The following is a 15001-nucleotide window of genomic DNA, read 5'->3' as shown; positions in this document are numbered from 1 at the left end:
CCAAGTCATGTTGTCCTTAAATTACTCACATTCAAAGAAATGTTGTTGTCATTTTTAACGATATTCTTTTGATGTGTCATCGTATTGTTGGTTTGTGTCATCACATTGTTTGTGATTTAATGATAGGGTGACCAAAACATGAATAATGTTAAAATTTTTTAAATTTCAATAACTAAAACAGAAATGAAGATAAATTCAAGTGGTGAAATTTATAATTTATCCAAAAAGTTTTTACTTCTGAAAAAAATCAAAAGATTTAGAGTAATACTGTTTGTTCACATCCATAGTTGAACCTAAACATTAAAACTCCAATATTTGACCATCACTTGTAGTTGTTTATTCTTTGAATTCAAACTTTGAGATTACAATGTCACATGGATCATACATCACCCTCATGCTACTCAAGACAGCTTTAATCAATTACTAGTTCAATTGGTAAGCAGCTTGATATCATTTGACCTTGTGTATACAGAAAATCATTGTTGGGAGACTCATTCACCAAAATTAGGTGTGCAACGTGCGTCGGTGGATTAATCAAGGTAAAGCTTTAGAATTGGAAGGACAACAAAAAAATAATATATTTTTTGAATAGAATAGACACAAATAAAATTTTAGGATGAACACTATTAATTGGCCGAGTAATCAAAGATGTTCATATTGTCCTATCTTGTGCAAGTTCAAAATTCGACTTAAACCCATTTACGATTGATGATCATATTGACTTCATAATTGGTGTGAGGTCTAAGGAAAAGATCCTAAGATTAGGATAATCCAGAATAACTTCATGAGAAAGTAAACACCTTGAAAACATATTGTTTTGAGGTTTATTAGATTTGAATTGTTTATACAAGTCGATGACCATTGCTCACGGGGGTGGTGAGTAGATTGAAGGCCTCTTCAATTCTTTTTGAAAGATTTGAGGTCTAGGTTTTACAAACCTTTAAAGAACTTAGCATTCAGAGACTAATCATAATATGATGTAAAATTATATGAATTTAAAACCCAGATGGTGCAAATAACACATTAACCTAATTTATTGTGCATACATTTGAAGACCAACTAATTACATACATTCATTGTCTCGTTAGTGTTGATTTAATTTAACATTACACAAAACCATTGATTTATTATCTTGTTAATCAAAACCCATGGCATTAACAAGCTGCAGCCATAACCCTGGAAACTCTTACTTCTTCCTCGTCATCGTCATCTTTCTCGGCGTCCCACAGAAAGTGTGCGTAAGATCCCAACACCACGCTGCAAATTACACCCACAAATCAGTTGTAAGTTTTCTGCGATGTAATTACAATATATATAAGAAGAAGAAGGTGTTTACCAGTCATCAGGAGATGCAGTAATGGCTCGGTGAAACTAGGATTTAGCTCGGCTTTCGTCTCTGTGTCGTTCCCATATTAACTTGCCGTACAGAGACAAAACTTCTCCATCTCCAGGACTCGCTAAGATGGCTCTTCCGTAATACGCCTCTGCTCCATCCATGTCCTTCTCCACCTTTGAAAACCAAACCAGAAGAAAATCACATTCAAACAAGCTTTAAATGAAACCTTTTTCTTCATAGATTTTGTAACATCCGCACTACCGGGTTAGTGACCAAATTGTAAAGTTTCAGAATTTGGTGACTAAAGTAGAAGAATGAAAGAATTCAATGATTATTTGAATATATATATTGAAGGTTATTTGGTAATTATTAAAGGAAATTAAGGGTATTATGGTCATTTGATCAGAAAGATTTTTTATAATTTTTTTAAAGGGTAATAAGCACGTAGGAAGAAGAGTCCAGAGCATTCTTCAGTCTTCTTCCTCCTCTCAACCGTGAAGCTTGGTATAAGGTAAGTGAGTCTTTAGTTGGTTAATTCTTTCGTTTTAAAGCTTGTTTTGATTCTTGGGATATTAAGAAAGATTAAGGAAAGCTTTAGGTGGCTTAAACCTCAAAGATTAACAAGTTATGAGAAATTAAGAAAAATGAGTTTTTAAGTGAATTTTTGATATGGAAGGAGTTAATAGATTGTGAAGTTGAATTTGACTTGTCAAGGATTAAATTAAGAGATATGAAGTGATAGAATGGGTTTTAGAACATGTTGGAAATTTAGTTTGATTCTTGAATGACATGTAAATGATAGAATTTTGAGTTTAAAGAAGTGATTATGAAGTAGAAATGAGTTTAAGTATGTGTATGAAAGTTAGGAATATTAAAGGGAATGAAGTATGATATGTTGAGCTGAAAATGAAGGATTTTCGAGCTCAAAATATGATTTCTGGGCAAGGGGAATCGGTACCCATTCAAGGGGAACCGATACCCCTTCAAACAAACAAGAATTTCCAGTATGTCATGGGGGAACCGATACCCCCATAGGGGGGAACCGATTCCCCCTAAAGGAAAATTGGGAATATGGGTTTAATTAGTTAGTTTAAGTTGCTAGTATCCAATTACAAGGTGTAGGTATCTAATGATGGTCTCGAAATGTACGTTTATGTAGATTCTACGCATAAAGCAATTCCGGAACGTTTGGCAAGTAAGATCGATCAAGGGAAAGATAAGAGATTGGAATTGACTAGTGAGGCCAGGTGAGTGCATATTCGATAGTATATGATGTGCGATGGGAATAAGACTTGCGATGAGTCTATTTCCTGAAGTGTTACACATGAATGCATGATTAAAGACATGAGTTGAATATGCATGTATGTATGCTTGATTATATGGATCGATCTGTTCTTTTATGTGTTAGATGATAAAGTATAAGTAATTACATAAGAAAGGTTATGAATTAGATGAGATGTAAACTATGTGATCATAGTAAAATATAATTATATTATTATATGATAAGTGAAATAAGCTGGATAATATTGATCTATAGGATGAAGTGAGAATAGTACACTAACTAGGAGATTTGAACATAAATGATAAGATGAACATAATATAAGCTAGATGGGAAAGATTCATATGTTTAAATAAAGCTATAACACATAGGTGAATGATAGAAATTTGTGAAGTTATATGAGAATATTATACGAGTTATATGAAATTGAATTAAGTAAACAGATTAGATTATACATAAAGAAATAATAGAAGTGAGATGTGTTTATAAGTCTGACAGAGATGAATATGAATATGAATTATAAGAGTGCTATATGATTTATATTAGGATAAATCTTGAGGATATATATATATATATGAAATGAAATGAAATGAAATGAGTTATATGAATACATAATTATGTGATGAAATGGTGGATTACCTGAACATGTGAATATATATAGGTCTAAGAGAAGGCATAAGATTAAGATATAAGCAATGTGACTATAAGTATATATATGTGCTCTAAGTGATATGACTTATAGGTATTTCTATTAATATGTTACATAATATGTTATGGATGTTAAATGAATTATGTGATGGTATAAGAAATGATATGAAATATATATATATATATGTGAAAACAAGTATATGTTATGAGATAAGACTTATGACTATAAGCTACGGGAAAGTGTTCTAGGTGTTTCGATGTATTATATGAAGTATATGATCTTATGTGAACAAGATATGATAAGTATGTTTATATGAATAAAGGTGATTGGGTGAGAAATGATAAAAATTATATGAAAACATGACATATGTGACATGTGAATTATATGGAAATGATCTACGTGTAAGTGAACTACGGGACTATGTGATCATATGAAAAGAAGCTATGTGATAAGTGATATGTGAAAGTGAATTACAAGTTTATGTGAATATTTGAAATGAAATAAATGATAACGCCCATGTTATGTGTCATGAGAGCTAGGGGTATAGTTGGCATGCCAAGAGTCGAGGGTCTACGCGGTTCTTAGGGACATATGTATATTCTTTGGAACCTGTGTGAAGTCTGGAAAGACACATACTTGATCCCTAGCATATGTATATGATTCTTACAGAATTCTATGTGGTCCTTATGGACATTATTATATGGCACTACGGTGCAATTCTACGCGGTTCTTAGGGACATATGTATATTCTTTGGAACCTGTGTGAAGTCTGGAAAGACACATACTTGATCCCTAGCATATGTATATGATTCTTAAAGAATTCTATGTGGTCCTTATGGACATCATTATATGGCACTACGGTGCAATTCTACGGGGCACTTCGGTGCAATTCTACGGGGCACTTCGGTGCATTTATACGAGCTGTGGTGACAGCATAGTGCACAACCTCTATAGACTCACATATCGATAGTTCTCACATATGTACATGGGCTAATCCAGAGATATGAACAAATATAAGTTAGTGGTATGATAAATGCTATAGAAATGATATGATGTTGCGTGTGCATAGTGTTTGATTGAAATAGTATGTGATTATATGATAAATTGTTAATGATGAAGTATGTGTATGCATGTATTTACTGCAATTAATCTGATATGATTTTATACGATATGAAAAATGCATGAAATTGCTGTAACATGATAGAATAGAACATGCATGTATCAATATAGGTTTTAAAGTGCATTATAAGTTGTTATGCCTCACTAAGTCTTCGACTTAGCGTGTGATTGTTTCACACATAGGTTTCGAGAAGAGTAAGGAGTGATGCGGGGCAAGACATGTCAGTTTTCCTTACCAAAAGATCATATCAGAAATATTTGACAAAGTATGTTTTTGGTTATGTATAAAGTGTTGGCATGTAATAAGTCATTAAGTACGAGCACTCTGATAAAGTCTGTATTTTGTTTTAAATAAAGTTTTAAATTTCCCGGGATTTTTCTTAAGAGTCAAGGTTTAAAAAGTCAATGTGACACTTCGGACTCATATCCGGGTCGGATACGAGTTGGGGGTGTTACAGATTTGTTGAAGTCAGAGTTTGACCTCGTGTAAGAACTTGCCGTAGTTTCTCAAGAGAAGCGAATCACCGGGATTCAGTTTCAGCATTTCACGGTAATGATCTCCAATCTGCCTCTTATCCTCGTACGAATCATCGCCGTGATCACCGCCGAATTTCCCGCCAGTTCCGAATCCTTCACCGGAGAATCCGATTTCTTCCAGCGAGATCCCGAATTCAGTTCGGAACTCGCTGTCCACTTCACAATCGGAACGTACTCCTCCCCCGGTATCCCCTCCGTAAAACACCGAGACCCACCGGGAACTCGAGGCTCCGATCTGATGACATCCGTATCGGAGAAAGCTCGTCTTAATTGCGTTCGAGTTTCCTTCGGCTTCCTTTTATCCATAGGGAAATGCAACGATACTATCGGAGAGCCACCGGAGAAAACTCCACCTAACGAACCTTGACGGGAAAGAGACACTCTGGGTGAACCGGAAAGAGCCGACGAGAGAACCGAACCCGCTCTCAAGATAGCAGCTTTCATAACTAGAACTCTGATTCTGTGAGTTGCTTGAAGTGTGTTTTTGGGAAGGGTAAGTTGGCGTTAATATAGATTTGTAGGAGCCGTTGGATGGGGAGACAGTAGTTGACTTAAAGAGAATGTGATGGTGACAAGTGTCAGTGGGAGCGTTAGCATGGCGTCGGCTTTGGAACGCTATTTTACTTTTCGATGATATCCTTCCTTTTCTCTTGGGTCACGTGAACTGGGTGATTGAGAAAGGTCGTGCTGACACGTACTTGATAAAGTTCGGGTTTAGACCCGCACCAAATCGTACGGATATCCTATATTCAATATCAACTTTAAAAATACATATTTATTTATAATTATTTTATACGATTTCGAAAAAGAAAATATAAAAAATTATGTTTTTAATAATTATTATATGTGATCCGCTGGGATCTGATTATTTCAATGTCTTTTTTTTTCCATGAGATCAAATATTTTTTAGTTTTTTCAATCCATTTTGAATCAGATTAATTTGATATTAGGAGCTCGAGATACATCCAATATAATGCAGAGAACGCATGGAAAAATTAATCTAATAACGATAAAAAAAAACCTTTAATTCATGTAAAAAGTTTTGGTCAGATTCTATTCTATAAGGTGAAGTGTTGAACGAATTTACCAAGTCCAATTAGAGATTATTTTATATCTATTGAGTTTCGAGTATTTATTTGTTAATATGTCTTCTTTCATAAATTGAATGTTTCTTAACTTTCTAACGTATTTTGAAATGCATTAATCGGCTTATTTTGAAATATAATAGTTTTTGAATTAAGGATATAAAGGCTTACAAATGACTATGGTGTTGCATAAAAACTAAAGTAAATTAATATACCACTCTCGAGGAACAGCTAAGTAGTACACCATATTTGTAAAAGGAAAGATATGAATTTACCATGTAAAGTTGTAAAAATTTATTAAACTTGATTCAAATTATACGATGGTATATAAATTTCATTAAAAATCTTATAATCGCATTTAGTTGGCGTATTCAAACTAAAAGAAGTCAATAATATTTAAAATAAACACATACTTCCAAGAGATTGGAAGGATTGCAAGTTATGGGCAAAGGGAGCAAATGGATTTGGTTTTATCTGTGTTACCATGCTGTGTTTTGAAAATGACACTACCTTATAATCATTCTAAACAATTAAAAAAAATAAACTCAAACTTAAAAACAATTGATAATAGTTTTTGGGAGAAACAAATCACAATAAATTTGAGAAATTCATTCGCCTTGAATTTGATAAGGGTGAATTACACGTTGGTTTATTGAATTTTATTCTCTTTCCTATTTCACTCATTGTACTTTTAATTTTTTTAATATTTTTACTGAATTTTATATATTGATTTTTTTGTCAATCCGCCGTTAAATAATTAAACAACGTTATGACATAGCGACTTGCATCAAAACGACATCGTTTGAATTCCTATGAAATTTTAAAATTTAAACTAAAATGATGTCGTTTTGATTAAAATATGTACATATCATAATTCATAACATATTTAGTTATTTAACGGTGGAATGACCAAAAAAATTCAATCTATAAAATTCAGTGAGTAAATTGAATTACCAAACATGTAGTTTACCCATTCGATAAACATGAGTCCATACAAATTCATAAGTTCTTTAATAATTTATGAAATTTTAGTATCATGAAAATGTTAGATTAAATCGAAGTTTTTAGACACCTTTTTATTCCTTTCAGACAAAGCATCATTTATATTTTCGCCCCTTAAAAATCGTTAAATTGAATCGTATCAGTTTCAGTTTAGATTTTAATTATAAATACTTATAATATTAAGATATTAATTAATTCTAATTTAGGGTCTATATGTTATCCTATAACTGATTTTTCGAATATATTTTCCTCATATTTCAATGTTTGATTGAAGAAAAACATAATCAATGTAATACATATATAATATAAATATATCTTACAAAGTTAAAGACTCAACCAAAACTTAAAAATCAATTTGTATTATTTTATGAATCAATTTTTATTTAAAAAATTTAGTCGAATTGGATTTAATAAATTACAATTAAACTTTAAACGCTGAATCAGTTTAGAAGAAATATTTTTTGTCAAATCTAACCAAGTTTTACTTATCCCTAACAACTACTCAAGTTTTACTCATCCCTAACACCTACTGCTCCACAAATATAGATAAATAAAGGTCGTTTAATTATAAGATCATTCATAAAAATTAAATTTATTAATTTTATGCATAGAAACTATTTTTCTCAAATTTTTCTAATATTGTTCATGGTTTTTATTTTCGTTTAGTTCATAATATTTTCACATAATACTACAAGTATTTAATGATAAGAAGTAAAAATTCAAAATTATACAAAATGCATTTGATTCACTTGTGTTTGTCACCATGGAGATCGGCTGCTCTCCAAGAACGTTTTCGTCTCCTCTCCTGCATCACTCCGGGTTTCACAATCTGTGCTGGTCCCAATAACTTTAACAAGCTCTTGATACTCTCTCCTCTCTGCTTGTTCTTTAAGTTTCCTTAACCTCTCCTTCAATTCTTCACTCTACAAATTCAAATTTCAAAAAGAAAAGGGGGAAAAAACATCTCGGTTAAAACGAAAACGCGGCCATGAAAGATCTAGAACGCTAGAATCCAAGTCATGTTCAACTTTACCTTCTCTCTGGGTTTAGGGCTGGAGAAAACGAAATTAGATCCATAGAAAAGAGAAATCTATCCGGGCATAGCCTCAACATCTGACTGGATCCATAAGCTTCGAATCTGCTTGTACGATGCATCGGTTGCCGAGAAAAGAGCGAGAGCGAGTTCTCTAAGCTCTTGAGAGAGACGCGGGTCGTCGGAGACGGAGAGGAGAAACGCTCGAATGGATTCGGTCACCGTTATCACGAGACCGGTTTGGTTCGGGTTGTCGGAGCTCATCCTCTTGCTTTTCTTTTCAATTCTGCTGTGGGTCGGAGGCGATGAAGCATACACAACTCCAGGGGATCAGAAACGACGCAGTTTTAAGGATTGGATTGCGAAGAAACGAGAATATAAAGTCTTTTGGGTTACAACTTAAGGCCTAGCTGAGGTTAGGGCATCTGTGGGCCTTTCAACGTAAAAGGAAGATAATTTAGATATTTTATTTTGTTGCTTATATTAATTACTTGAAGATAATTTAGAGAATGAGGCTAATGTCTTCTTCCTTTATGGAATAAATTTTTTATTTATTTATGAACTTTTCAAAGATAAGAAATGCATGATATGAATAATAAGAATACATTTTAGATGAATTAAGATAAGACAATAACTATTATATTGACTTGGGTTCAAATAATTTTATACGAAGATGTGTGTAAATTTATCCATATTTTGGTTATACGGAGCTTTCTTAAGTGTCGTTAAATATCTACACTGATCATTGTTTTGAAAATCGGATCAGATCGACCAGTTCAATCGGAAATCGTTGTCTAGTCCGGTTCAATCTAAATCGGTTGAACCGCTACTAGTGAACCGATCAGAACCGCTGAACCGTTCGAACCGGACCGGCTGAAAACCGAAAAAAATCGATTTTTTTTTTTAAATTAAATCAAACATCGTTTGTTAAACGAGCCAAATCGAACTCGAGTATTGTTGAGCTCGACTCGAACTTGAAAACTTTAAAAGTAAGCTCAACTCCACTCAAACTCACAAGTTAAAAATTATCAAATTCAACTCGAACTCGAAATATAATATTGAAACTTGAACTCAAAAAGGCTTGAACTAAAAAAAAATTAGAAGCTCAATTGAAGCCTAAAATTTGAGCTTGATTGAAGTGAAAGAATAGTTCACTCAATGCTCACCAAAAGGTTCCATGATTTTTAATGTCAAATTACCTCTATTATTTATAGAAGTTAGTTGTGATGCTCTTCTATGTTTCTTAGCCATGTGGGATTATTTTTTAAAAAAAAAATCAAACCAAACAATATCATTTTGTTATGATTTTTTTAGCCCCAAATTTATTTTTTAATTATAGTTATATAATTATATTTATTATTTAATATGTTTTACCTTAAATATTATGTTGTAGTTAATTTGAATCATTTTGTTTCACTTGATTTTATGGTTTTTAATTTATATATGTTATGACTTGCTTTTAATATGACTTGTGATATAAAAAATTATTTTTTATTAAATATTTTTGATATTTTTATTTAATTTTTTAAATAATTATAACGTCGTCCAGTTCTTCCGACCGATCAGACCGATTCGACCGGTTGAACCAATGAACCGGTAACATGACCGATTCGTTAATCGATCCGGTTCTGAAAACCATGCTTCTAATTTTGGATAAAGCCACTTTAAAACACAGTTGACTTCATTTTCCATTTTCCCTCTCCTTTGCATCCAGACCCGGCCCAGTTGTGCTGAATAACTGATAATTAAAAAGCATGTGATCCATGAACGGATGTAATATTATAGGTTAGGGGATGGATTTATAAAATTTTAGAATTTAATGAATATATAAAATTTAAGAGATGAATAATGGAAAACATATATAAAAAACACTTAAATTATATGAGAATATAAAATTTTTAAGAGAAACTAAAAGCTACCCCACGAATTCTATTTGCGTTACAATGGCTGGTATCCGTTCTTATCCACTGGATGAACTACTTTCTCGGCCAACATGGACACCCACAATCTGTCGACAAGGATTATTGACAACGATGCGCTTGTCTTCATTAACATCTTGGTCTAGGGGACAGATAAAAGTGATATAATGAGTATGGCAATAGATAAAATTTGATTGAGAGGGACGAGACAGTCATACACGTAGGTATGTCAAAAATAATTTTTTATATAATTGAAGAGAATGATGTTTTGATGGAGATTATTTCGCAAGTAGCCATGAATTTCTGTCAGTGAACGGAGATTTCAAGGCAAACTGTTATATATGTATTTATTGTCTATAGATATTTTCATATCCGACCGAAGACGGATTTTAGGTTTGGTTCAAACGAAAGGAAGGAGAAGACGGTCTAGACAGATGCTAATGGACCCAGGATTGGAAAATTAGAAAGTGATAATAAAATCATGAATATCACCTTAGTGTGGCCATTGTAACGCCCAACCCTAGCTATAACCATGAGATGGGGTTAGTAAACTAAAAGACATGATGGATTAGGTAAATGGATTAAGATAATGCCCCACTTCCATATTAACTTGTACGAATCCCCATTTTCATGTATATTTTATTGCTATAAAGGCAAGTGAAATTAAGGGTGCAAAATCCAAAAAAAAATTAATATATATCATCTGTATTTGTACAAATACAAAGTTTGGGCTGTTGTTTTCGGTCATTATAGTGATATCTTATAAGGTAGTTATTCTTCTTAGACAACTTAAATTTGAATAATTAAATTTATAATATATATATATATCAATGATTAAAACAATTTAGGGTGAATTATATCAGTGACCACTGAACTATAACCCGTTTTCATTTTGACCACTATTTCTGAATTTTTATCAATCAGGTCACCTAACTATTTAAATGCATTCAATCAGACCACTTTCCGTTAACATTTAACTGAAACACTGACTTGGCAGTTAATAAAATTGGTGTAATTACACATTTAGTCCTCAATATATGCATATTCTTTCAATTTGGTCATAAATTTAATTCAATTTAATAAATTTAATTCAATTTAATAAATTTAATCTCCAATTAGATAGTGCCACATGTCACTATCGGATTGGAGATTAAATTTATTAATTTTAATTTTTTACTTTATTTTATTTTGTATCCAATGCGGCGGTGACACGTGTCACCACCTTATTTAATACAAAAGAAATCATTTGCACCCATGAGGGAACGAACCAATATCCCAACAATTACTTGGGAGGGCTTAGACCACTATGCTAAACCCCTCACTTAATCTCATTTTACATCATTTTATATATTTTGTTTAGTTGAAGACAAGAAAAAAAATTGAAAAAAATAAAGAATCAATCGAAAGGATTGGAAATTAGACCTTTAACTTGGATTGGGACACTCCTACCCCTGCATCAACACTCATATTTGGATTATATTTTACAACATATTATATTTAGCTTGTATTATAACGGTAATAATAAAATGAATCAAACCTGATTTTTTAAAGAATATATAAACGCCAAAACTATTTAAACAAATTTAATTAATGTTTTATAAATATTATATATATATATATATATATTAAAATGTATTTAATATAAAATTTAAATTAATAATAAAATTAATATTTTAAATTAAATTCGATATGTAGAAAAATAAATATTTTTAAAACAATTCTAAAAATTAATTTAACCAAATCTTGAATTTAGATTTTAAACTATATTTATTTTTATATAATTAAAGTATAATTTTATTTTGTTTAACATAATTAATAATAAAATATATATATCAGTTCTTTATATATAATCATAAAATTAAATTAAATTTTTAAAAAAAGTTAATTTAATGATTATAAATATAATGATTATAAATATGGAAACTATATAAAAATCAATATAATTTAAAAATATAAAAATTGATTTCCTTAGAGATTATGAGTTTGAGCACCAGCGGCAGCAGCATAGTGATTGAGTGTTCATTGTCAAATGATTAAGAGTATTTAGAATATATACTATTTTGTAATTATCTTAGCTTTAATTAAAAGAAAGAGTGTAATATTCCCCTTACACGATTATACTTGCATATTTTAAATAATATATATATATATATATATATTGCATCATATAATAGATGTAAAAATGCTAATTAGTAAAATAACACATGAAAATAAAGCAATATATCAATGTCACATTCTCCTAATTAAATAGAATACTTTTTTTTGACGATAAGGTGTTGATTATTTGAAAAAGTTGAAGTCTTGATTTTTTATATTTATTTTTTAAAAATATTCTAAATTTAAATCTCATTATATATGTTATTTGTAATTATTATATTGTATAATTTAAAAGTCAAAGGTAGAATCAAAAAGCAGAAAAAGCATGGGCGGTTGGAAAATACAACTACTCATATTTTAACTGTTCAGTTTTCACAGCATTTGGAATCTTTCATCACAATTTATCTTGCGTAAACTACACTTATGATTCTTCTTACTTTTAGCGTATTTTATTTTGGCCACAAATTTTGAAAATGTAATATTTTGGTCAACTATGTTATCAGTATTCATTACATTTTGATCACTGAATCATCAACTACGGTGAGTTTGATGATGTAAAAGTGGTTAAATTTTAACTTGACCCTTAAACTTCAAAATATTGATTTGGCCAAAAACTTTAGATAAAATACTAACGGAAACCCTTAACTTTAGGTGAAAATCAATTTAACATTTAAATCCAGTCAAAGTTTTCGTCGTCGATCATCGTTGGTTGTCATCATCGATCACCATTGATCGTCATCGATGATGACCATTGGGCCCCATAATTTTCATTTCACTCCATTTGAGCTTCTGAACGTTAATCTGATATATGTTTCATCATAAAATATATACAAATCTAGTCTAAACCCATTCATATTTCTTTAAAAATAAATTATGATAATAAATTTATAATTAAGTTCCTTTAAAGATAAGGACAATGAAAATCCAAGTCTATATCATAATATGATTTATACTATAACGGTACTAATTTAATTTATATACATTTTGATAAACTGTATATTACATATAATTTTATCTTTATTTTCCAGCCTTTTATGTATTGTACAAGGTGTTTCATGTGTACTTTTTTTTCTATAACAAATTAAAATATAAATTTTTTATAAATTAAATTATATATTACATTTGTGTTAAATAGTAAATAAGATAATAATATAATTTTGTAGAAAACCTAACTTCAATAAGATATCGATATAATTCTTTAGTATCAATAGTATACTTTTATTTAAATAGAATCATTGAACTTTATTTTGATATCGATACAGTTGTCTAATATTGATATTGTACATGTACAATATTGAATATTGATAATTGATAATAATATTGATATTAATTTGGGGTTTATAAATCACCATCCCTCTCTTAACTATTGATTTTAAGAATTTGGTATCGACACTACAAATATGGTACTAATACTTGTGTTAGTATCATTTTTAAAAGGCTTAATTTAAAATAAGTGCCTAAACTTTATCTTAAATAACGATTTGGTGCTTAAAGAAATTTTCTCTAAAAATTGGTGCCTAACACGTTTTCTTAGTTACACTTTTAGGTGCTCCGTTATATTTTTAATTTTTTTAATAATACAAGTATCATTTAAAAAAAACACTAAATTTATTTACAAACAAACCCCAAAAATTAATGAAATTATAAAAAAACTCTAAAAAACTAAAATCTTTCGTTTTAACCTATTACTAACCGTGGAACACCGAAGGAGCACCGACGGAGCGATAGAGAGGATGAGTTTTGAACGGAATTTCACGGTGGTTCAAATGATGGTGACGACGTGGCTTATGGACGTCGGGATCGACCGGAGTCTACGAAAAATAGCAATGGTGGCTTAAAATCCGACGAACCTTCGAACACTTCTCCACGAAAAATGGTGGCAGCTTACGGCGAAAGTCCAGCAAGGATTTGATCAGGGGTCAACGCCGGTGCTAGTGATGGTGACGGTCTCGAGTGGCCGAACGATGACTATGGAAGGGGGGAAAGGAAGGGAGAAGGGGGTTGCTAATTCTGTGTGAGGATTTGTTTTTTTTAAATATTTTTTTTTATTTTTATAAAAATTTAAAATAAATTCTCAAAATTTCCAGAGCTCTGCATGTGTCACTTAATAGCCAAATTTAACGGACGTTACGGTCCAGTCACTTAAAAGTGCTCCGATGAAAACGTTAGGCACCTGATTTTAACGAAAAGAATCTTAATGTACTAAAACATTTTTTTCGAGTTAAAGTTCATACACTTAATTTTTATTAACCCTTTTTTAAAAAAAAATCAACTTATAAATAAATAAAGTTGGTTGAATTCTTTAGAAGGGACAATAATATTGTGTAAATTTAACTTTTGATCATATATATGATTGGAATTCAAATTTTCAAGTCACGAAAAAAAGTCCACTACTGCGTGCCCTGCCACTCGTTTAATGCTTACCTAAATTTTTTTTAACTAATCTAACTAGGTAGAAGGTAGTATTTATTCTTAAATAATTATTAATCTTTTGTTATTGAATATCCACACTTTTAATATTTTTTGTGCTCAAATTTAAAACTTGAATGAATAATGACAATTTTTTTTATCGCTAATACAGATCGATTAGTACATTTACATAAAAGTTAGCCATGGTTACTGCTGACATGTGGTCAGCTTAATCACCAAACGTTAAGTTGTGAATTTATTTGAGTGTCTCCTCACCCCCACCTTATTAAATCCTAAATTTCATGCTTTTCTTACATTCAGTTACCAGATCCAAGGGTCCATATTGAAATTACTGTTTGAAGGGCCCCAAAATTGTATTCAAGAAAGTATAAAATACAACAGTGGTCACTAAACTTTATTTGCTTTTACTTTCGTCACTGACACTAGCTTTTATTTTCATTTTGACCACACAAGATTAATTTTGGTTCATGAAATGTGTCATCATAATGTGATGACACATGTCAAAACCTGAATGA

The 15001-nt window shown here is 30.9% G+C and overlaps 1 protein-coding gene across 1 annotated transcript; it reads right to left on the bottom strand.

The window, feature by feature from the left end:
• Positions 1-4957: 4957 nt before the first annotated feature.
• LOC120199499 lies at positions 4958-5371 on the bottom strand. The gene is made up of 2 exons (XM_039200554.1): positions 5058-5371; positions 4958-4999 (listed from the first exon to the last, which is right to left on the bottom strand). The coding sequence occupies exons 1-2, from the start codon at positions 5362-5364 to the stop codon at positions 4983-4985; spliced, it is 324 nt and encodes a 107-aa protein (XP_039056485.1). The 5' UTR covers positions 5365-5371; the 3' UTR covers positions 4958-4982.
• Positions 5372-15001: the final 9630 nt, after the last annotated feature.

Source organism: Hibiscus syriacus, unplaced genomic scaffold (assembly GCF_006381635.1).
Source record: "Hibiscus syriacus cultivar Baekdansim isolate YM2019G1 unplaced genomic scaffold, ASM638163v2 tig00005459_pilon, whole genome shotgun sequence".
Taxonomy (NCBI): Eukaryota; Viridiplantae; Streptophyta; class Magnoliopsida; order Malvales; family Malvaceae; genus Hibiscus; species Hibiscus syriacus.
Note: the sequence above shows the minus strand (reverse complement) of the source record. Positions and strands in the feature narration are given on the sequence as shown.

Excerpts from the sequence above, each read along its gene's own strand:
- LOC120199499 (XM_039200554.1), bottom strand. The coding sequence starts at position 5,364 with ATGAAAGCTGCTATCTTGAGAGCGGGTTCGGTTCTCTCGTCGGCTCTT.